Consider the following 25678-nt stretch of genomic DNA (forward strand, 5'->3'; position numbering starts at 1 on the left):
TGAACATAGTCCCAGATACTCTTTCGCGTACGCACATCATCGTTGCACTTAGGAACTCTGACTAACTTCGAATCTGATTCAGGATTTTTCATAGATTTGGATTCTCCCAGTTTTCGTTCCCCTGAATATCTAGAACTCCTTGAAAAGATAGGAAAAAACTTAGAAAGCATGCCTGACCTTAAGATTATGGACGGTTTCTTGTACAGAAGAACGGAACATGCCACAGGGGAGCAACTGCATGATGACCTTGTTTGGAAGCTGTGGATTCCACAGGAACTGGTCCCAGATCTCCTTAAAAAAGCCCATGACGTTCCGACCGCTGCTCATGGTGGCATAAATAAAACCATGCAACGAATTCGGAAATATTATTTTTGGCCGAGTCTAGTTGCTGATGTTAAAAAATATGTAAACGATTGCGAAGTGTGCAAAAGCACAAAACATCCGAATCGTGTTCAAAGGCCTCCTATGGGACAAATGACGGAAACCAAAAGGTTTCTACAAAGAATCTATGCGGACTTTTTGGGCCCATATCCCCGCTCGCGTTCGGGGAATATCGGCATATTCATTATCGTTGACCATTTTAGTAAGTTTCCATTTATTAAACCCGTTAAAAAATTCTCCGCAGATATAATTGTTAAATACCTTGAGAGCGAAATATTCCATACGTTCGGAGTACCCGAAACTATTGTTTCGGACAACGGATCGCAATTCCGATCTAAAGAGTTTAATAACTTACTAAAACGATTCAATATCTCCCATCTATATACAGCTGTTCACTCTCCCCAGGCCAATGCCTCGGAGAGAGTGAATCGTTCCATTCTGTCGGCAATCAAGTCTTACGTCAAACCGGACCAGCGAAATTGGGATGAATCGCTTAGCGCAATTGGTTGTGCACTTCGGTCTGCAACGCATTCATCCATTGGTACATCTCCCTACTACCTAGCATTTGGTCAAAACATGATCACCAATGCATCTACATATTCCTTGCTAAAGGAACTTGAAATGCTGGAGGATAGATCTGTACGATTCAGTAGAGACGATTCTTTACAGATCGTAGGGAAAAAGGCTGCCGAGTGCATGAAGAAACAATTCGAACGAAATGAGAGAAATTACAACTTGCGGTCTCGGGATGTATCTTATTCTGTGGGCCAGGAGGTTTACCGCAGAAACTTCAAGCAGAGCAACTTCGAGCAGGGGTATAATTCGAAGTTAGCTCCAACTTTTTTAAAGTCTCGGGTTCGTAAAAAGATCGGCAACTCGTATTACGAGCTCGAGGACTTGAGGGTAACCTGGTTGGCACATACCACGCCAAGGATATCAGGCAATGATGGTTATGTTGGAATCAGCTTTGGGATTCGTTTCTCACCCCAAAGGCTGATCTTCTGGTGGGGGAGTTGTAGCGTGTCACCGCATTACCTTTTTTCTAATAATAATTTAATTTTCTAGACACGACAAACGAAATTTTTGCATTCTTGCGATTGGCGTACAATAATTGTTACTGTTGTTTATATCCGTTTTATTTGATCTCAGTGACATCTATTGGTCGCAATGTTCTTTTGCTATCTCGCCTAAACCTCCTTTATTACCGCTTCTTTGCTCATGAGCAAACTTATCCGTTTTTAGGTCTGGAAGTGTTGTGCTAGATATTACCATTAACAAGGGTTCTTTGCATAAATTTCCTAGAAACTCGGCCATTTTGTCACCTGCAACCTCAGTGTTTAGTTTGAATCAAAAAGGTTACTCATTCCAAATTCAACTTAATAACCTTTAAAGCAACTTTAATAAATAAAATTACGACATACTCAAGTTTTATTAAACATACAAATGCAAGTGAGTTTTTTAAATAAGTATTTGGTGACCTAATTCGCTATTAAATAGTGTTCAATTTCCATAGGTAAATGTTAATCGTTGATTAAAAATTCTGATAAATTCGTGAAATATAAGATCCATCAAACCATTTGAACGCATTACCATTTTTCTCACTTTTAGACGGGTAATATGATCATTTGTAGTTCCCTCATCAATTTTTAATAACCCACTCTTATTTAGATTAATTACTCAATTTAATTGAGCACACCAGCCTCCAACAAATTTTCTAGAGGAACAATTTGGAATTAGAAACCCCACAGCAACATCAGCACCAGAACCTCAGTTCGGTTTGGTTACCTTGTGATACGTGCGTTTTTGGTGTGCAAGCGACAATTATGACATACAAATCACGAATTTGCGAAAGGAAATAATTATAAAGTGAAGAAAATTGTTACGTGATTAATATCATAATACCAAAATCGCCTTTCCACCATCATTTTGTGCATTTTAAACAGGCATAGTGTCAGAAGTTTTATCGAGCAAAATCATTCTAATATTTCCTGAGGTATTGTGGGTGCAAAACCAGCGAACCTGGAGTTCACAGAGGCTTGTGTATGGTAATAAGGAGCTGTGGAAACAAATTATACTGAGCACAAATTGCTATCCAATATATTTGAATAATCAACGCATGTTTGGAATCTCGGCATATCAAGTGTAAATTAGAGGGGTAATTGTCCCTTATGTGAATAAGAATACGCTGCCACTTAGAATTCATAAAGCTTGAACATCATAATCATCAAAAAACCTTAAATCATTAATATAAGTTGAACTTTCTGGTTTGTTAATAGTTGGTGGTACAGTTTCAGTGAAATAGTGAAATCAATACACAATAGTACAGACAAACATAATCAAATAAGAGCCACAAAAGTGTAGCTTAGCATTCCTAGTTCTCCTCCTCCCTCTTTCTATTTTATTTGGAGGCAGTTTACCGCTGTGTATTGATTCCATTACTTCACTGATCATTTGCTGTTATATCTAACAGAGTTTGCCCTATGAATAATTAGGTTAACATTTAAACGAACATACGTACAAAGGTTCCTGTGAATCTCTCTTATTTGCCAACTACATAACAAATAGCAGTGTCAGAGAAACGACACCAACTGAAGTGTAACAGCAGTCAACGCATCGGAAGATCTTTCGACGGCAGCGACGAGCAGAGCTAATGTGAGTAAATTTACATATTAAGATCTCTTATTATACAAACAATTTTGAAAAGCTACAATTGTTGGTTGAGAACAACAGCTGATGCTGTGTGATATTTTAGGAGATTAACATTTAACTTCTTTACCAGTCAAAGTAACGTTAACTATCGAAACATACACTTGACTTCTAGATACATGTCGTTTGTTATTGCAGATACTAAGTTTATCAAATCACGTACAGTGGGGTCCTTTGTATCATTGCAGTTCGTTGATATTTTACTTTTTGCATGCTAGCATAGATAAATTATTAAATTATTTAAATTTTTAGGATTACTTAAATTTTTATCATTATATAAAACATATTAAGGATATACATATCTTACACATATTTATACTACCTATTTAAATAATGAATTATATGGCTTCAAAATTATAATGAATTTAAACAAAGATATTTCATTGAAATCCGGGAATTGTATGGTATGGTTCATTCACCAATAAATTTGCTCAAAATGAGTTCAATGTAAAACCTTCTCTTGTCTGTTTGAAAATGTGATGGTAAAATGGTCAGCTTGCTGTTTGGGTATTACCAATAATTAATTAACGGAATCTTTAACGAGGTAATAATGGCGGGAGGGCTAGTTAGGTGCAGCACCATCTTTAAAACCTAACGATTTGGAGCATTTCTGATTTTCATTTTCCTCTATATATCCGTCCGATTATCTCCTCCTTCCTTATATAGCACGCAACTATTATCAATTTGTACTGTCGTCAGCTGACACAAGTATCTTTGAGGCAACGAACTCCCCCCATTCCGTCGAGCTATAAGGCCGGAGACCCAGCGTGCTTTGGCTTCGCGAGATACTTGAACCTCATTCACCTAATCCCCATCTTTTAATACCGGCGATATTACAAGGCGTGGACCTATACCTACAAATTTCATATGGAAACGTTTGTACCCAAAATGAATACTAAGTACAAAATTTCTGCCATTTCGGTGTGATAATGAAGATAAAACCCTCAAAATACCCAAAATCGGTGGTAGCCCATTTACAATGCCAAACATCCTAGGAGTAATTGAAACTTCTACACCAAATTACAAAGCTCTATCTTAAAAAATGCGAGCTGTATCTTAATTTCAACAGACGGGCGGACGGACAGTCGAACAATGTTATAACGACTTAAATAAACATACTGTATAGCGTTTCCGATGAATATTTCGATGTGTTACAAACGGATTAACAAATTTAATTATACCCTCCATATTATGGTGGAGGGTATAAAAATTCGGTTCAGTACCGCTATAACGGTCAACAACAATAAAATACAAAATTGTTTATTATTTCTGGGTCCATTATCATATAACTAACTTAAGGTTACTTTTCGGACTTTTGCGCCGCTAAATTTCAGTTTGGACCACAGTGAGACGAACGGACGCACATAGCCAGGTCGGTTCAGCTCGTCGAGGCATTCATTTTGGTATACTTAAGTATAGGTCTATGACGCACAGTGGTTCAGAATCGTTTTTTCCTGGTCAAAACTCTGTAACTTTTGAACGGTTGCACAGTGGTCCCACTTGTATGGGAAGGTGCCACAAAAATATTTATAATCGTCAGATCAATCTGATTTGTTTAGTATATGCTAAAAATAAGTCAAAAATACTTTACCCAAAAAATCATCAATATGGGTCCAGTTTTTCCTATAGCCCCCATATAGCGGTATCACCTGATTTCAGGTATTTTGAAGCTTTTATCTACATTTTCGGCCCTAATTGGCTGTACTTTGGTATTTGGGGTTCCCAATGGTCAGAAATTTTCTGAGCTAAAAATTGTGGTCTTAGGTCCAGGTTTCGGTATAGCCCTAATATTATGGTATCTCCCGACTTCAGGTATTTTGTAGATTTTATCAACATTTTCAGCCCGAATTGGTTGTAATTTGCCATTTGAAGTTCTCAATGATCAAGAAGCTTCTGCGCAAAAAATTGTGGTCTTAGGTCCAGGTTTCGGTATAGCTCTCATATTACGATACCTCCCGATTTCTGGTATTTTGAAGATTTTATCAACATTTTCGGCCCGAATTGGTTGTAATTTGCCATTTGGGGTTCTCAATGATCAGACACCTTCTGCGCCAAAAATTGTGGTCTTAGGTCCAGGTTTCGGTATAGCCCTCATATTACGATACGTCCCTATTTCAGTTATTTTGAGGTTTTTATCTACATTTTCGGTTCGAATTGGTTGTAATTTGCTATTTGGAGTTCTTACTGGTCAAAAAACGGTATCGTGGGCGGGAAAGGAAACAAATTATTCCTCAGAATATTTCATAATAAAATTGCGACCGAACCTTACAATTTTACTTGTATTTCATATTATATGTAGCATCATACATATATCAAAAATATACAAATGCAAAAAATACACTCATAAGTACATCCCAAAACAAAAATTTCTAAATCTTTAAAGAAAAAAACCAAAACAAACAATTAAAACGCAAAACAAAGAAGAAACTGAGAATACAGTAATACGGCATATTCACTGAAACGACCAGAGGCATCGTCAGTATTTTTAATGTCACACACGGAAATGCAATTTTTTTTGTAAAATTTACACTATTTCGAACATTCTTCAAAAAATTTGGAGAGTGGCGACTTGGAAAAAAATCCACAAAAAAAGTATTATAAAAATGTGATTTCCAGCCCATTTTATGGGAATAATGTGTATACATTTTTATGTAAAAGTAATTAGAAACCCTTGTACTAAAACTTTCAATTTGAAAAAAATAATTTTATCCTTTCAATTTTGAGTTACTTGCCTTGTAAGAAGTCACAACCTTACTGATGTTATTAAAGTTTTTAAGAGATCATACGTAAATGTCAACTTCTTCTGTTTTGTTTTGATAATTACCGTTATAAATTACAAAAACCGTGCTGGAATATTAAAATATAATATGTTTAGAGAAAATTTGCTGAATTGTCGCAGAGATTTGCTGATATCGACTTTTCGATTTTTGTCGCAGGTTGGGACCAGTATGGGTTGGAGATATTTAAAAGATATACTCGTATTCAAGGTCAAATTAAAAAAATTGCGTTTTTTCATATTTTGCATCAAAATATGAGTGTTTTCGAGTTTTTCATATGTTCTAACTATTTATAAAAGGTCAAACCCCAAGAAACAAATCATACATTTTTTTCCCCCCAAATATAAAATAATTACTTTTCCAAAACATACTCCTTGGGTTTTCATAAAACTTTTATAACTCTTATAAAAACTCATATATTAAAAAAATATGTCCATTTGTGTGAAAAAGCTATAATTTATTTTCCAAAATTTGGAAAAAGTTGTTGTTTTTAGGAGCACGTTACGCCTACACTTATATTTTGACTCAATGTATTGGTTTCCTTAGTTTCAATATGTTTACTATCGAATCCCATATAGAAATTAGTAATCGTAATTAACCACTGTGCGACGTCCATATTCACCATCAATGCATTTTGGCCCGTAGATCTTTCGAAAAAATTTTCCGTATAACTTTTTCCACAAGGATGTTGATGAGATCACACGAACGGCTTTCTCCTTGCCTGAAACGTCCTTCGACACTATCAGTATCAGTGCGTTGTCAAGAATTTGAATTCTCGCTGTATACTCGCTGATGTCAACAACATCGACTTCGATCTCTACGGTATTAACTATCTTGCAAGAAATCTGTTAATATCGAAAAGACGCTAAACGGTAAAACGCCCATGTTTATGTTTCTGTGCTTATCCAAATGAATTATTAATTTAATTTGTTCATATTACCCCAACAATTTGTATCTACATTTCTGTTTCTAGTTTTATCAACTTGTTAATGTAATTGACCTCAAATGAGGACATGCATAATAAAAAAAATGTACAAAAGTATTTTGCATTGAATTGATACGGCATATTGCAAATTCTAGAAAATTACAGCTAGCAAATAAATACACTTAAATTAAACAACTCCTTGGGAACTTTTTTAAGTTGAGCTAACAGTTTCTTTCTGGGCGTCATATACAAAATCATAAATTAAATAAAAAAAGAAAAAAAGAAAACAGTTAAATTTTTGTTTTTGCATAACATTTTTAAACAAAAATGTTTCCTAAAACTTTCCCTCCTAGTCCATAAACATTCACATAGGCTAAAACCAGGAGAGAATTGCATCAACACCAGGGTATAGAGGTGGGTATTAAGCGTTCCGACATATGTAAATATATTTTGCAACTATTCCCTAAAAGATGTAAAATGCCATTTTGTTTAAAAATCTTTTTAATTTAATCGGTTTAAAATATGTTTCGCATTTTCTGCGTGTATTCTATGATTATTTTTCGAATATATTCGATCAAAGATCACCAACGCCGCAATCAATTTCAAAATGTTCAGGCGTGAACACTTGTGTCTATAAGTTAATAGTTCGTGTTTTTTATGAACATATACGTGTGTATGTTTGTATTTCATTCTGATTTATGCATTCAACCAATTTACATACATATGTATGTATATATGTATGTATAAAAGTCCCTCCTCATACATACATTGTATGCCATCGCTATCTGCCTGTCACGTCTTGAGTTACGGGTACAATGAATTGTTTCAATGATATTTTCTGCGTCGACAGTATATGCGACGGCCAACGTGGGCTCGTTGATAGAAACGAGAGAATCAACAAGCCCCATGAAAACAACAACGTCAGACGAGCCCCCAAAATCATCAATACAACTTTGAGAAGAACGCGTTCACACACACACCATATACACGCAAACATAGAGGCACAAACCGAACAAACAGCATCGCAGAATATAATTAAATGCCGTAAATAAAATATGACAGAGTTGAAATTTTCAAGGCCTTTCAATTAAAAGGCCTCGGGGCGTGTAATTTATGATCATTGATATGCGATGTTATCTTCGATGTTCAAACAAAATCTTCCGCCTATTGTGGATAAAAAAATTGACGTTTTTTCACGAAAATCTCTGAAGGGATAAGATTGCACAACGATTTTATTTTTATCTCAGTCATGGGCAGTGTACGGAAATAAACTTTATAAAACGTTTACAATCGTTTCGCATTTTCCATAGGAACAAAACAAAACGAAACATAACGCAAGTTGACCGAACTCGTTGTTTAGTTTCGTTATGTTTACATTCGTGAGTGCAAACAAAACGAAAAATTAAAGGTTCTCAACTTAAAAACAACTTGTAGAAAACGAAACTGTACAATACACCTTGCAAACGTTTACAAACGTTTGTTGGGTGATTGAAAGATCCACAGCAGTATGTTCCAAGTATGTGATGTTAGCTTATTGGGTTGTTAAACAATCAAATGTGTGTGTGCCTTATTGAACCATTGTTCATTGCGCACAGCAAACGTTTGCAAACGATTCAAATTTCAGAAATTGTACAATTTTGTTCTTCTTCAGTTGAAAAGTTTGTGGTTTTGTTTTGAGAACGAAACGATTCAGAAAAAGTGAAAAGATTGTGACTTTGTGTGAATTGTACGCGAATCGTTAGGTTTGTTTGCGTTCATTGGTTATGTGGGAGCTACTTTTTATCGCCTAGTGAGAAAGGTGTGAGATATTTAGAAAATATGGTCAACATGCTGCTGAAGGCATTATTCACTGCCAAAATATGTGATGTTGGCTTGTCGGCGAATGGAACTCATGACCTTCTGTGTGCAAAGTGAGCACAGTATCACTAGATTTTATAGCCGTTTACTGCCTGAGCTACTACTCCTGTTCAATATTTTCAAATGTGTTTTTTCGATATTTTCGACCCATTATGTCGACGTTATCTATGCAAGAAAATATCATATGTATGTTGTTTTGCGTATAGTACGATATTTTTACCCACCTTTACACAAGAAATGACCTTTTCGCAGAATATTTAAAAAGATTGCACGATAAACTGTCTGTCATCTTTGGTATTGAAAGTCTTGGTATTGTTATCGATAATTTTAATTACTGACCATATATATAGAATTGTATCGTTCACGATCGAACTAGTAAGGATTCTATAAAAGGAATAAACGAAACCATACCAACGCATTATTTAATGTTGTAAATTTATATTATTTCGTTCAATTAGCTCCTCTCGTTTATATAGTTTTTCTAGTTTATTAGCTTGAACGAGTGAATATAGTTCCTCCAACACATTTTAAGATCGTCTATAAAGATTCCATTCAGTTTGTCTATAAACTATCTTGCTTTCCTCGTCTATAAAACCTTCGTTCCAGTACTTTTCAATAGTAAAACTTGTAAAAGAGAGAACTGTAAAAATTTGTTCTCACACACAAGTTTTTTTTTTCAAATAGTTCGTGAACGCAAAAAAATGGAAAAAACGTCAAAAAAGCTGGAACAAATGTCAAAGTCAACGTACCAGCCAAACAGACGCCGGCAACCATGCTACCATTTTTTACACGCTCAAATTTGTCGATTAAAAAGTTTTTAAAGAGAGCGTCATTTTTGTTTAAAGAGAAGTGAACATTTTACAACTTTTTTGTGTACGGGAACGGTTTTTCGGGTAAAATGTGTAAAAGTCGTAAAAATTGTAAAAACTTTTTAGTTCTGGAAGAAAGCTAAAGATTCCCTGTTCTTAGTCTATAAAAACTTCTTTTAACTCGTCTATAAAGGCTCCCCTTAGCTTGACTATAAAGTCTCACTTTGGCTCGTTTAAGACTCCTTGTAGGTCGTCTATAGTCCCCTTCACAAGTAAATGATAGTCTGAAATGTAATAGTGAACGAAAATGAGCCTAGGAACAAAATGAACAATTTAGTTCATTTTGGTGAACGAAATGAAAAAAATCGATGCCAAGATTACCCAACACTTCTTGCACATATCATCTTAATTTATCCTGCATGTCATATCATGACATGACGACGGAGGGCTTGTAAAACCGACTACATTACCCTACCTTACCTAGCCATGTAAAGGGTGATCCAACTAGAGGTTCCCAACTATTTAAAGAAAAAAACTCAGATAATTCCAACGGTATGGGAAATGTCTTTCAAATGTTGACCGTGTCTACGTCTTAGACTGTCTGTCCGTAGAGTCCAATTTTCGATGGCCTGAATCGAAGAGGGGTTTAGACTTAAATATCCCATAGGAAAAGGTCGTGACAATATGATCACGTACATAACACAACAACTACTACCAAGAAGCCCCTTACAGTCATGGGTAAACAGCGCTTTGACAACACTGTCTCTACCTGACATTGTCTCTACCTGACACTAGTGGTATAACAGGCCAAACACTGGTAAATTTAACTCCAGTGTATTTTTGTAACCATCGTAGTCAGTGCTTAGGGCGAATAATTCGCATTCACTTCATGCCTCGAGTCACTCATATATTTCAGAGTTCGTTGCTGATGAGGGGCTTGCTTCTGCAGGGAGTTAGCTACACGGTTTGGAACTAAAGACTGTTCTTGGTGTTAGGGAATACTTTTGGGAAGCTACCCATTAAATTGTGGTGGCTAATAAATTGCACTGGACCTTAGAGTTTTTCAGTTCTACATGACCTACGGGTCATCTGTTCCATTCGGCACTGGACCTTCGGGTTTTTCAGTTCTACAGGTCCTTCGGGTCATCTGTTCCATTCGGCACTGGACCTTCGGGTTTTTCAGTTCTACAGGGCTTCCGAGTCATCTCTTCCATTCGGCACTGGACCTTCGGGGTTTTCAGTTCTACAGGGCCTTCTGGTCATCTGTTCCACTGTTTGAGTAATAGTAGTACGCTGTAGAAACTAGACCGTAGTCCTAGACTAACACCCGAGCGACGAATTTATCGCGTCAATATCCGAACGACGTCGTGTTTCCGTACATCAACAGCCGAACGCCGAACCCATCGTGTTCCCGTACATCAACAGCCGAACATATCTTCTTCCCGATCATCTGCAGACGAACACCGAATACATCTTCTTCCCGATCATCTGCAGCCGAACACCGAATTCATCGTCTTCCCGACAATTTGTAGCCGAACACCGAATACATCGTCTTCCCGATCATCTGCAGCCGAACACCAAATTCATCGTCTTCCCGATCATCTGCAGACGAACACCAAATTCATCGTCTTCCCGATCATCAGCAGCCGAACACCGAATACATCTTCTTTCCGATCATCTGCAACCGATCGCCGAATTCATCATCTTCTCGACAATCTGTAGCCGAACACTGAATACATCGTCTTCCCGATCATCTGCAGCCTAACACCGAATTCATCGTCTTCCCGATCATCTGCAGCCGAACGCCGAATTCATCGTCTTCCCGATCATCTGTAGCCGAACCCCAAATTCATCGTCTTCCCGATCATCTGCAGCCGAACCCCGAATACATCGTCTTCACGATCATCTGCAGCCGAACACTGAATTCATAGACTTCCCGATCATCTGCAGCCGAACACCGAATACATCGTCTTCCCGATCATCTACAGTCGAACACAGAATACATCATTCACACCCGAACATAAACCACCAGCTGACGAGAAAAACACGTTGCACTTGTTGAAACCAAAATTTTGGTATAGCTCCGATAGGCGGATTTTAGGTATTTTGGGCCCTATATAGCTATTGCGTAATCTGATTCGATTTTCACATTTTTTGTTAGGATTTATTTTTTAGCCACAACAATAAAAATTACTATGGAAACAAAGATCCCTCTTATATATAAGTTTTTGGATCAAAAATTTAATTTTTTTGATTAATTTCACCGAAGGCAGTATTGTGGGTGACTCTAATTATAATAATGTAATATAATTTTTTTTGTCATATTGGTCCAATCTTTGCAAATTGTAATATTTTTCACTTGCCCACCAGGCAAGGTGTCGCAAGAGCTTTTGAACGAAAATACTTACCACTTTCACTGGGGAAGCAGCGACACAAATGTCAGAGGTGAGTATATATTTACATCACTTAATTATGGAATATTCTCGCCGAATGGGCAAAAATATTCCCTTTTTGGGGCATAAATATGGAAATAAAAAATTATGAAATTGAAGAAAGAGAACAAATTCCGCAAGGAATTTTTATTCATGATTGCCCTGAAACAGGGTGCGATTTCAGAATTCTTTGAAAAGTATAAAAAATCAATATCACCCATTCTCCCTCCCTCCCATAAAAAATTTATTTGCAATAATAACAACCTCGTGTAGGCCATACTGTTTTCTTCGTCTTCTGTCATAATTAAAAACACCCTCAGTCAGACTCATCATAACAACGTAGTAGACTGACTGATACTATCTCTGAATCAATGACAAATTATTTTTCTTGTTGTTATTGTAGTAGTTTTATTGTTGTTTTTCAGTACATATAAAAAACATACGAGCCCCCTTTTTTTAATTAAGTGCGTCAACAAGCAGATCATTCATTGTTGGGGTATGAAGAAATAAAATAAACATTGGAATATTAGACTGGGATGTTGTTGTTTTTCGAACGAAAAGAAAACAAAAATATTCCAAATAATATTGAATTTGCAAAATAACGTCACACAATTTAGCACAACCAACTGGATTGATTATATTCAAATAAATAAATATGTAGAAAATAAGCCATAGAATTCTGTGACCTATATTTTTTGTTATATTTTTATCGTTATGTTTCTATTGGTCTCGAAAAGTATCTTTTCACAGGTGTTTAAATTTTAGCTGGGGTACTAAAGTGTTAAATAAAAAAGAAATTTGTTAATTAGGTGAAAAAGACGTTTAATCTTGACCAAATTTCAATTTTCCAGACTGACGATTGTTGATTTATTGTGCATTTTAAATGAACTTGTCAAAATATTTAGGGCCTGTTTATGTATATATTTAGGGTCTGTTTATGTATGTCGATAAGAAAATGAATGCGTAAAAAAACCAAGTTTGAGTGTGTTTTTCAAATTTGTTTTTTGTTTTGAAGCAACAGCAAAGGAAATAATATTTCCAAAACTAAAGTTTGGGTGTGTTTCATGCGCACACATTTTCGTTTCGAAATACATAAACATGGGGTTAGTCCAGACAAGGTCACCCATATACGTTAACGTGGTTACAACAACAACAACATATGTTCTAATTTTTTTCATCTGCCGTGGTTTAGCAAAGGAATGGCTCGCTCAGAGAGACTAATGCACAAAATATTTTGACCACCACCGAGTTAGTTTCATATAATAAATAAATGTAAATGATACGCCAAACAAAAGCAGAAATTATCCTCTACAAAACGAAATACTGGTCTGGTATATGAGAACTTTGTACGTTTCTATGTGTAGATCATTTGGTCTACTACAACTGTATGTTGCACCCCATCTAATGTACAGCTAACAAATAAAGATGTTTTCTTCCTTTTTGTTTTTGTAAGAATATGCAAAATCAACAACATCAGAATGCTTGCCAGTTGAATAAAATTGCATTTTTATGTTGTTTTTCTTTTTACTCCAATGACATTTCTTAAGAATGTTGTTTTTTAATTGGGGGAGAAATTGTTGCTTTCATTTTTATTTTACAATTAAATTACGTTATTCAATTCCAAAAGAATTCGGAAGTATAAAATGAAACCTCAGGAAAAAAAAGAATATTTGACACTTTAACTATCAGTAGTGGGATTCTGTAACTCATTTTTGCTGTTACCGACAAAAATTGGTAAAATTAAATCGCAAAATTATGACTAAAAACATAAAGAAAAGTTGGCATCACTGTTTGTGTCGGTAGAGGCTAGCGACTACTTTTCATTCATCGTTAACTTACCAAAAAATGTCGTTAAGTATCGAAATTATAAGCATTTTAATTTTACCGACAATTATCGATAACAGCAAAAATGAGTTACAGAACCCCACTACAGAAAATGAAAAAGAAAAAGTCTGTTAAACGTAACATAACCTACATGTGTAATTCATAGACTAATTCCATAGACTAATTAATCGTATAGACAGAGAAAATTGTAGTGTGCTTGTTTGTTGTAGATGGCGCCCATCCATTCAATATGCTCATGATAACCTGAAGTTGTCACTCAAATATGTCGTGTAGTAGCTCCATAGACAAAATAATCTATAGATATCTCTATCTATTTTAATGTGTTTATTTTTTATAGATGTTGCCCTTCCACTCAATATGTTCTCGATATGCTATGGTCTTCACTCAAATATGTCGTGTAGTAGCTAAATGTTAAAAAAAATACTACTAACGCCATCTAACTATTACAGAGCATACTAACTAACATGCTGAGAACAATTCTTCGTCTACACCTTCATTAGTCTATGACTAATTTATGTGTAGACGAAGAAATCTTCTCAGTCAAATTCTCTTACTCAATGAGAATTGGGTAAGTTTACGAGATACTCAATTTTTAAAATGACAATAACTATGCATTTTTATACTATTTATGATGGTAAAAGACAATATGTGGGTAATATTGGGCGGATCTACATCCTCAAATAAAAAAAATCAACAAAATCTTGCAATTTACCTTAAAACAAAATGCAATTGAGTGAACACAGAGCATATTGTGTGTAAGGGCGACCCCTACAAAAAACAAAACCCATTACAATTACTCTGTCTATAAACTCATTAATCTATGATTCTCATATGTTGGGATTGATGTATGTTTCTGTTAAACTTTTACATTTTTTATGTAACTAAAAGTATGCAACATATAATAAGACAATAAAGATAATAGCAACATGTTGAACAAACTTCGTTTTAAAGGAGGTGTCAATAGAGCTGGCAAACCATCGATATTCCCAACATTAGATATTTTCGATATAATGTTTTAAAATATCGATTGCTATCGATATTATCGTTAAGTTGTCATCGCCATTAATTTGGAGATGCAAATGGTGGAAATTTCAATGAATTTCTTGAAATTATACAAAAGTAGTTCACAGAAATGTAAAGGAGAATAAACGACTGCTTTAATTTAAAAAAAATGTAAACAAATACATTTTATTTTTCCGAAAAATGTGTACGTGTGATTACGGACTTAGACTATGTTTACATTTACGAAATCCACTCGATTTCATCTGTCAATTCCTTTGTGTATACGTCAAATGAAAACTCATCTGAAATCGATTAAATAAAATAGAAATTGCAATTTATTACAATTGAGGTAGATTACCGCCTAGGGCAATAGCTCTAATATTTGACCATCAGTGGGTGGGTCATCGTATAACTTTTGGACCAAGCATCGGTATACATTTCCAAAGGATATTCGAACAGACCCTAAACTGTACTTAGACACAAATGTTGAACATTTGTGGGGGAGTTTAACCAAATTTGGACAAAATATTAGGAGATCCAAAGTTTGGACCAAATTGGTTGCCCCGGTCAAGAGATATCATTTTAGTGACATATTTTAAATATAGGAGGGAAGTGCCGGAAGTTGTGCAATACCGGTATTGCCGATCATCGAACTGAAACAAAGTTTGGACAAAATGTGACGATGGCCAATTTTTGAACCAAATCGGTTGATCAGTTCGATAGTTATCATGCCCTCCAGCCACTACCTAAGGGGTTTTTACACCTTTCGGGCTGTTTTCTCAAGAACAATGGACTTGCCTCACCGTCGTTATTGAGGCAGTGAATGCAAGTTGCTTAAACAAAAACCAAAGTGATTCAAGAGCAGGTCTTAAAGAGCACTTATGCGAAATTTTGTGTGTGGGAGGTACCCGAAAAAGTGGACAAATATATTCGAACCTGGCATATATCTGGTAGATATATTAGGATGTGTAAAGTATGGACCAAATCGAAAATTCCCTTCAAGAGTTATCGTGCGCACAATTTCTCGAACATTTTTGAACTTTTATGGGGGACGTACCTGAATGAGTGGACCGATATGGCTTATCTTCGAACTTAAACTAAGTTTGGACAAAATATTACGAAGCCCAAATTTTGGACCGAATCGGAGATCCGTTCGAGAGTTATCATGCACTCCGACTACTACACACGGTGTCATAGAGGTTTTTTTTTTTTAAATATTTCAGGCTATTTTCTCAGGAAGTATAGTCGTGCCCCTGATGAAAATTGTACCGTCGCACACTGGTCGAAACCATTGATCTAGCGGCGCGAAAGTCAAAATATCAAAGTATAAAATTGCGAAATGTTTTTCAATGTATCGATTACAGACACTCTGGTGACTAAAATTTTGTTTTTACTTTTGTTGTTGTAAATATTTACACAGTTATTCACTGTCAAGTGCAAGACATTTGATGCATCAGATTTTAACAAAACTGTTGCTAAAAACCTGATTTCATATTTGTTTAATTGTTAAACAAATTCGTAATAAAACTAAACAAAGTTTATTTTTTATTAATAGAGGAGGGTGTAAGTTAAATTTAAAAAAATGTTTGGGGCCTGAAGTTACATAGTTATATAGCAATAAATTTTCAGAAATTATTATTTTTTATGTTTTTAGTGCAATATACTTTTGTTGAATGGAGCATAACTATAAAGGTCCTCTAAGGTCCAGTCCAATTTTTGTTTTACTAATTAATTTGGACTTCCTAGATTCCGAATAACCACAATTTAGCAGCAAATATTGCTGATAAATGGTCTTGAAAAATAGCTTAAATCCTCAAAATACCCAAGATCTGTCGGTACAGTTATATGGGGGCTATGTCAAATTGTAGACCCATGTTCACAATTTTTGGTGGAGAAGATGTATAACCAACGAGAACATCCTATGCTTATTTGGTCTGAAAATGTAGACAAAATCCTAACAATACCGAATATTGGGAGGTACCGTTATATGGGGACAATATCAAAACGTAGACATATGTCCACAATTTTTAGTGGAGAATGTTTGTGTCCACTGGGAACCCCAAATACCAAATTACACCTAATTTGGCCGGAAAATGTAGCTTTAAACCCCCAAAATACTGAAAATCTGGAGGTACCTTAAAAGGAGCCTATACCCAAACGTGGACCTATGTCCACAATTTTTGGTGGAACGGTTTAGTGATCACTAGGAACCCTATGTCCCAAATTACAACTAATTTGGAAGAAAAGGGTGGCCTAAATCCTCATAATACCGAATACCAGGAGGTACCGTTATATGGGGGCTATACCAATATATTAGCCGATGTTGTTCATATTTAGTACATTATTACCCACGGACACAGACTGAGTTTGTGAAAAATTTCAGAAAGATATCTCCATTCGTTTCCAAGTTATTAATTTCGCGCCGCTAGATCAATGATTTCGACCACTGTGCGTCGTATGGAGGGCAGTGAATAAAAGTTGTTAAAACAAAATTCAAAGCGATTCGAGAGCAGGTCCTAAACTGATATTTTGTGTGAGAGGTACCCGAAGGAGTGGACCGATTGAGTCCATATCTAACCTGATCTAAGTCTTCTAGAAATTTTACGACGCGCAAAGTATGGACCAAATTGATTACTCTCTTCAACAGTTATCATGCGCACAAATTGTCCGAACATTTTCGAACTTTTGTGGAAGAGGTACTCATCTTCGAACCTAAACTAAGATTGGACAAATACTACGAAAGCCAAATTTTGGACCGAATCGGTTAATCCATTCGAGAGTTATGGTGCGCTGCTGCCAGCCAGACAGATAGACGGACGGAGATGGCTAAATCAACTCCAAATTGTCTGAAACGGATTTCGGGCAAACATACTTGGGGTCTAAAACCATTATTTCGATGAGGCACATTTTTCCCGTATGCACCCGTGTATACACCCTCGTCAGCATAAATGCTGAGGGTATAAAAACGGACATACGGTTGGAGATAATTATTTTCATACAATATAAGGTTGATTTCAGTTCATTATTTATATGTACAACTAACTTTTGAGACAGAATAAATTTATAATACCCTCCCATCACAGTGGTTTAATTAACGATACAAATTATTTTTTTTGCCATTTTGAATGAAAATTGTAATATTTTGTATATTAAAATGTGAATATTTTCACCAGATCACTTCAAAAATACTGCCAGTGCTTGTTAAATTCACTAAAATGTTGAATTTTTGTTTTAAAATAAAACAGCACATCTGCTTCATAAGACGACATTTACGCAGGTATCTACATTTGCTTGATCGTATATGAAAATAAACGCTAGTAAAAAGTATTAAAACCTTGGTGTAGTAGGTTATTTTAAACAAAACGGCTTTGACTAAAAGAACGTTTAGATTTACGAAATCCACTGGATTTCAAATGTATGTATATTTCATTGCGTATACATCTACTAAAATCCAATAGATTTATGACGAGGTTTTATTTGGTGTATGCATGTATATGTAATGGAATTGATATTTTAAATCCATTGGATTTTGCAAATATAAAAGTATTATAATACCTCGATTTACACTGCCTCGGTTTGCGTTGTTATTACAATTGAATGGCAACAAAATGGACAACACATATGGGAATGGATAATACAACAAATACTTTTAAATCCCGACAATTCGTAATGTTTTTAAGAATTACAAATGTTTTCAATGTATATGTTACGATTTTTTCCGTGTCGGTGTAAGAGTTATCGGCATTCCACTGTATCACAATAAAAAATGTTTACGATAAAATTGATTCTCGTTTAGACAACAATGTTGCTCAGGTATGTAAACACACTTCACGGCTAATGCTGTAAAAAATACAACATATCATAAACACCAACAACCTGTTGCATACTTTGGGGATCATAGAATATTTTAATGTTTTGAACATGTAAGCGATTTTTTTTATACAAATTAGGAAAACCGTTCAATTTTTAAAAATGTTTGAAATAAATTTATAAATTCATACCTGGGCCATTGTATTATTTTTTACTGGAATGTTTTTAAGATTTGTTTTTTATGGTTTATATAACACAAAATATGCACAGTTTTTTAGTTTAGTATAAATTTGGCGTGATCTTAAAATTGGTTATTCGTATTTTTTCGCGTCAACTTTTTATGTTTATGCTTTTATTTGTAAACAATTGTTCACTTTTTGGACACTGAAATATCCGCAGATATGTGATGTTGATGATGATGATGAGATACCCTCGAAACCGGGACACGAAATGTGACAGAACAGACAGAAAGCTGTCTTTTATATATGCGGAGCAACAACTGTAGCGATAGATAGCTCAGTGTTTATTACAAACACAACTCCAGCTGTGTTGTCAACTTGATATGATTGAACAAAAAAGCTATAGATAACAAGAAAAAAACCGTTTTATTAATTGTTGTGTCAATAAAAATAAATAATCATATATGGGGGTGGTTGGCTGGTTACATGATATCCTTCTTTAAGGAATTCTGCTACAAACATCTTGTCTTAATTAAAACAATTAAGAAAAATGTCAAAACTATAAATTAGGTTTGGGAGGTGGAATTATGACGCTTGAAAAATTTGATACTGATATTTAAAAAGGACCCAAGTATGGTTTGGAAACTTTTTTAGATTATTCTTTAGACCATAGACTTCAGTTGTTTCTCTTCCTTCAGGTAATCGGTCATAATTAAAAAATTACAAATAAAGTTCGATATTAAAGCATCTTATCGACAAGCCCTATAGTCCTATTTTCACTTTTCTGGCTAAAACATGGAACAATAAAAACAACTTTAAAATTATGCTGACATTTCCTGCCAATATAGATTCCGAAATACCAATCAACAGTTACCAACCTCAATTAAAATTTTAGAGACGAGCTTACTGACCAAGATGCTTTTTGAAAAAAGAAAGCCGACGATACGAACCCACACAACCTCCACTGTGTGGCATGACATGTTTCGCCTTTGGTTTACGAAGGCTCCTCAGACACATCGATTGTGGGGCGGCTTCGCTATCATCTGCCTTTTTTCCTCTTTCAAATGAAATTTGTTTTTTTTTTTACAAAGTTGAATTTTTTGTTAAAATCTTTGTATGGCTTTCATGACAAACGCTTAGCGTAGCCTTTGAAAGTTATGAGTTTGGTTCTGAACACTAACACGCCGTGACAACACATTTTTCCATGTGTTTTTCAAGGACGTGGGTTCGAACCCCAGCCTGACTCAAGCTGATTTTAATTTGAAAATTTTGCCTATTAGGCGAAGGTCATTTTTTGTTAATTTTTAATTAATTTCTCGTTAGAGACGAGCTTACTGACCAAGATGCTTTTTGAAAAATGAAAGCCGACGATACGAACCCACACAACCTCCACTGTGTGACATGACATGTTTTGTGGAAGCCTGTAAAATGTTTGTGAGGAAGCCTGTATCCTTCTGTGTGAGCGATTGTATTTTTCTACTAACCCATATATACTTCAAATTGTTAATGTATAAGCAAAACTCTCCTAGGCGCATCTTAGTTTTAATTTTGTTTTTAGATAAAATCTTAGACACTTTTTTCAGGTTGTATCTACTTATCTGTTCAACTGCCGTGTAATCATTTTATATGTATACATTTTTATACCCTCCACCATAGGATGGGGTATATTAAGTTTGTCACTACGTTTGTAACTACTCGAAACAATCATTGTAGACCCCACAAACTATATATATTCTTGATCAGCGTGCAATTCTACATCGATATAGCCATGTCCGACCGTCGGTCTGTCTGTGGAAATCACTCTAGCGTCCGAACGGAATGACGTAGGTGGATGCAATTTTGGGAAAATCTATTATATGTACGTAGGACTTTTGGTATTGAAAGCGGGCTATGTAGGTCCACGCTTTCGTGTAGCCCCATACAAAATGACGCGTGACGCGTCGTAGTTTTAAGGAATTTTAAAGATATTTGTCCCATTTTACCACCGAATTGGTTGTAAATTGGTATTTTGTGTCTCCAGAGGACAAAAAACATTCCTACTAAAGTTGATTTATATAGGTCCACGTTTTGGTATAGCCCCCATATAACGCCCCATATAAAGAACGCGTCATTTTAATATATTTTGAATGTATTAGTCCCATTTGACAACAGAATCGGTTGTAACTTTGTATTTGGTGTTTCCAGAGGCTAAGAAACATTTCCACTGTAAAGTGTTTATATAGGTCCACGTTTTGATATAGCCCCCATAGGACGATATCTCCCGATTTTCGGTATTTTGAAGGTTTTGGCCTCATTATCACACCGAGATGGCTGAAATTTGGTATTTAGTCTTCGTTGGGGGTATAAAACTTTCCCCCAGAAATTTTTAGGTATAGGTCCACACCATCATATAGCCCCCATAGAACGGTACCTTCCGATTTTCGGTATTTTGAAGGTTGTGGCCACATTAATCCACCGAAATGGCTGAAATTTGTGGTGGAGGGTATAAAAAGTTCGGCCCGACCGAACTCAACGCTTTTCCTACTTTTCTCCTATTTATATTCATATTTATTTCATTATATAAGAAAGAATAAGAAAATTAAAATTTTTCAAAGTGTTTGGTTAAAATCTCGACTTTCTAGATAGCAACTGTCAACTCAGTCATACAGTCAATATGGAATTAGCTATCTGAATCTGCAAATAATTTTCCCAAACTTTAAACAATTGATGATTGGCTATGAAAAGCAACAGTATTTAAAACCTAGGATTGGGTAACCTTGTTCGCTGAAAAACTGATGTTGAGTGTTCCTTTCCTCCGAAGTTATTAGTAGACAGTGGAATTTATGCAACCCCTATTTTTGGTCCGATTCATGTCAAATTTTTGGACTCGGCATATTTTTGGCTTCTAATTCAATTGCAATTGAAACATATGACATATGCAAAATGCATAAATTTTGGCATATGCAACATTTATGCATGTTACATATTTTCTTATGCAACAAATATTTCAATAATAGGTACAAAAATGTTTGTATGTACAATTTTTCTGTTTAAAATTCTTTTCAGACAAGTCAATAAAATGGGGGGGGCTATAAGAAGGCCTGAACCTAAACAGACACATTTTAGGTGGAAAGTGATTACCCCCAAAGAAGACTTAATACCAAATTTCAGCCATTTTGGCGGGATATTCAGGCTACAACCTTCAAAATACCGGAAATCGGGAGGTACCGTACTATGGAGGCTATATGAAGACGTGGACCTATACCGACAAATTTCAGGTGGAAAGTTTTATACCCCCAAGGAAGACTTAATACCAAATTTCAGCCATTTCGGAGGGATATTGAGGCCACAACCTTCAAAATACCTGAAATCCGGAGGTACCGTTCTATGGGGGCTATATGATCCATATCGAGAAATTTCAGGTGGAGAGTTTTATAATCCCAACGAAGACTTTATACAAAATGTAAGCCATTTAAGTGTGATGTTGAGGCCACAACCTTCAAAATAACGGAAATCGGGAGGTATCGTTTTATGGAAGACTAAATACCAAATTTCAGTCATTTCAATGGATTATTGTGGCCATAACCTTCAAAATACCGAAAATCGTTCTATGGGGGCTACATGAAGGCGTCGACCTGTACCGACATATTTCTGGGGGAAAATTTCGTACCCCCAACGAAGACTAAATACCAAATTTCAGTCATTTCGTAGGAATATTGAGGCCACAACCTTTAAAATACCGAAAATCGGGAGGTACCGTTCTATGGGGGCTATATGAAGGCGTGAACCTATACCGAAAAATTTAGAAGGGGAAGTTAAATACCCCAAAACGAATATGAAATACCAAATTTCAACCATTTCGAAGGAATATTGAGGCCACGACCTTCAAAATACCGAAAATCGGGAGGTATTGTTCTATGTGGGCTATATGAAGGCATGGACCCATACAAACAAAATTCTGGGGGAAAGTTTTATACCCCCAACGAAGACTAAGTACCAAATTTCAGCAATTTCGGTGTGATAATGAAGCTAACAACTTCAAAATACCGAAAATCGGGTGGTACCGTTCTGTGGGGGCTATATCAAAACGTGGACCGATATAGTCCATTTGCAATACCAAACATCCTAGGAGTAATAGAAACTTCTATACCAAATTAAAAAGCTTTATCTTAAAAATTGTGAGCTGAATCTTGATTTACACAGACGGACGGACGGAAGGACAGACGGACATGGTTATATCGACTTAGAATTTTACCTTGATCAACAATATATGTATATACTTTATAGGGTCTCCGATGAATATTTCGATGTATTACAAACGGAATGACAAATTTAATTAAACCATCCATATTATGGTGGAGGGTATAAAAAGTGTTCGATTTCACTCAGAAATACCCATATACAGTGTCGGCCAAAAACTAAAGCTCCCCCTCAGTAATTTTTACAAAAGAATAATATTTAAAGAAAACAAGTAAAAAAGTATCAGTCGGCTTTGCCGACAGAGATATACCCTCAGCCTGTGTATATTGAAATAATTTTGTTCCCAAAATACGTATGTATTTAGGGGGTTTTAATAATTTTGGGTGTTTGAAACGACAAAAATGTTGATTAGGATTAAAGATCAAAAGTTTTGCGGTGGAGATACTAAAAGGAATGGATCGATATTTACCGTTATGGAAGTGGATCTCCAGCCACAACATATGGTGCCATAGGGGGTTTCTATACTCTTCGGGCTGTTTGCCCAAGAAGTATGGACTTGCCCCAAAAAAAACTTTTACCATCGCAGTTGAGGCAGCGAATGCAAGTTGCTTCAACAAAAATCAAAGTGATTCGATATCAGGCCTTAAAGTGAGCTTATCCGAAATTTTGTGTGGGAGGTACCGGATGGAGGGGACAAATATAGTCCATATTTGAACCTGATCTATATCTGGTAGATATATTAGAATGTGTAAAGTATAGACCAATTCGGCCACTCCCTTCAAGAGTTACCGTACGAACAACTTTTCCGAACATTTTTGAACTCTTGTGGGGGAGTTACCTGAAAGAGTGGACCGATATGGTTTATCTTCGAACTTTAACTATGTTTGGAAAAAATATTATTAAGGCCAAATGTTAGACCGAATCGGCAGATCCGTTCGAGAGTTATCTTGCGCTCCAACCACCTCAACGGTGTCATAGGGGTTTTTTGCAACTTACAGGGTATTTTCTCAGGAAGTATAGACTTGCCTCTGATGAAACTTGTACCGTCGTATGAAGGGTAGTGAATACAAGTTACTAAAACAAAAATCGAAGCGATTCGAGAGCAGGTCCTAAACTGAACTTATCCCAAATTTTGTGTGGGAGATACCCGAAGGAGTGGACCGATTGAGTCCATATTGAAACCTTATCTAAGTCTGCTACACATTTCACGATGGGCAAAGTATGGACCAAATCGGTTACTCCCTTCAAGAGTTACCGTGCGCACAAATTTTCCGAACATTTTCGAACTTTTGTGGGGGAGGTACCGGAAGGAGTGGACCGATATAGCCCATCTTCGAACTTAAACTAAGTTTGGGCAAAATATTACGAAAGCCAAAATTTGGACCGAATCGGTTCATCCGTTCGAGAGTTATCGTGCGCTCCAGCCAGCCAGACAGACAGACAGACGGACAGACAGACGGACGGACATTGCTCAATCGACTTCAAATTGTCTGAAACACATTTCGTCCAAACATACTTGGGGTCTAAAACCATTATTTCGATGAGGCACATTTTGCCCGTATGAAAGTGTATATACCCTTTCTAGCCTAAAGGCTGAGGGTATAACAAGGTTATCTCTATTATTGAAAAAACACAAACTTAAGGAATTCTGAATTTAATAGAAAAAAGTTAAAATTCAAACAACATTTTAAGTCTCAAATATAAGTGGACAAAACTAAAGCACAACCAATTTAAGGAACAAAAGAAAACTAGTGAAATCAGTATTGCGGTGCGTATCCTTTATTCTGGATGACAACCGCACATCTTGTAGACATAGAAGATATTAAATTATTAATTACACTGTGATACAAAAGTTGACAAAAAAATTTTGCAGGCTTTCTGGTGCATACATTTGCTTTTGTGGGAGTCCATGGAAAACATAAATATTTTTAGATTCTTTGGGTCACTTCGTTTTTTGGTTTTATAACGATAAATGTAATGAAAAACGGGGTTTCTGGGATTTTCAACTTTAACACATTTTTTCCACAGCGGATTTCTACAGCTTATTTTTTCTTTGAAAGGGGAGAATAATGTCTTTCGAACAAGCTATTGATGTTAAAAATCGGTTAACAAATGGCTATGTTATAGTGGTATAAGTGTGACAAGAACACATTAAAGAAGGAAAATACTTTTCCTCGTGTTCTAGGCTGTGTATAAGATACCAGTGCAACCAGATAACAGTGCAATTATTATAGTTTTTAGCAAGAAGGAAATTTAGTTAGCTTTCTAAAATGCGAAAAACCAATGAAATCGATTGAAAAATAGACGAGTTATGCCATTTTCTCTGTTTTAACTTTTTGGTTTTTTGTATAGATTCCCTTTAGAGAAGATTCGAAAGACATTATTCCTCCCTTTCAAAGAAAAAATAAGCTGTAGAAATCCGTTATGTCCGTTTAAAGTTAAAAATCCAAGGAAACCCGTTTTTATACCCTCAGCATTTATGCTAACGAGGGTATATACACTTTCATACGGGCAAAATGTGCCTCATCGAAATAATTGTTTTAGACCCCAAGTATGTTTGGACGAAATGTGTTTCAGACAATCTGGAGTCGATTGAGCAATGTCCGTCCGTCTGTCTGTCTGTCTGTCTGTCTGTCTGCCTGGCTGGCTGGAGCGCACGATAACTCTCGAACGGCTCAACCGATTCGATCCAAAATTTGGCTTTCGAAATATTTTGTCCAAACTTAGTTTAAGTTCGAAGATGGGCTATATCTTAATATTTTGTCCAAACAAAGTT

The 25678-nt window shown here is 35.8% G+C and overlaps 1 protein-coding gene across 1 annotated transcript in view; it reads right to left on the minus strand.

Moving 5' to 3' along the window:
• The window catches only part of ImpL2 (Ecdysone-inducible gene L2), a 115673-nt gene extending 96628 nt beyond the window's left edge, over positions 1-19045 (minus strand). The window contains exon 1 of the mRNA XM_073983418.1: positions 18736-19045. Coding sequence (XP_073839519.1) covers positions 18736-18744 — 9 coding nt within the window. The 5' untranslated portion in view covers positions 18745-19045. The remainder of the gene's footprint in view (positions 1-18735) is intronic.
• Positions 19046-25678: the final 6633 nt, after the last annotated feature.

Source organism: Musca autumnalis, unplaced genomic scaffold (genome assembly GCF_047663935.1).
Source record: "Musca autumnalis isolate F117 unplaced genomic scaffold, ASM4766393v1 scaffold_4, whole genome shotgun sequence".
Classification (NCBI taxonomy): domain Eukaryota; kingdom Metazoa; phylum Arthropoda; class Insecta; order Diptera; family Muscidae; genus Musca; species Musca autumnalis.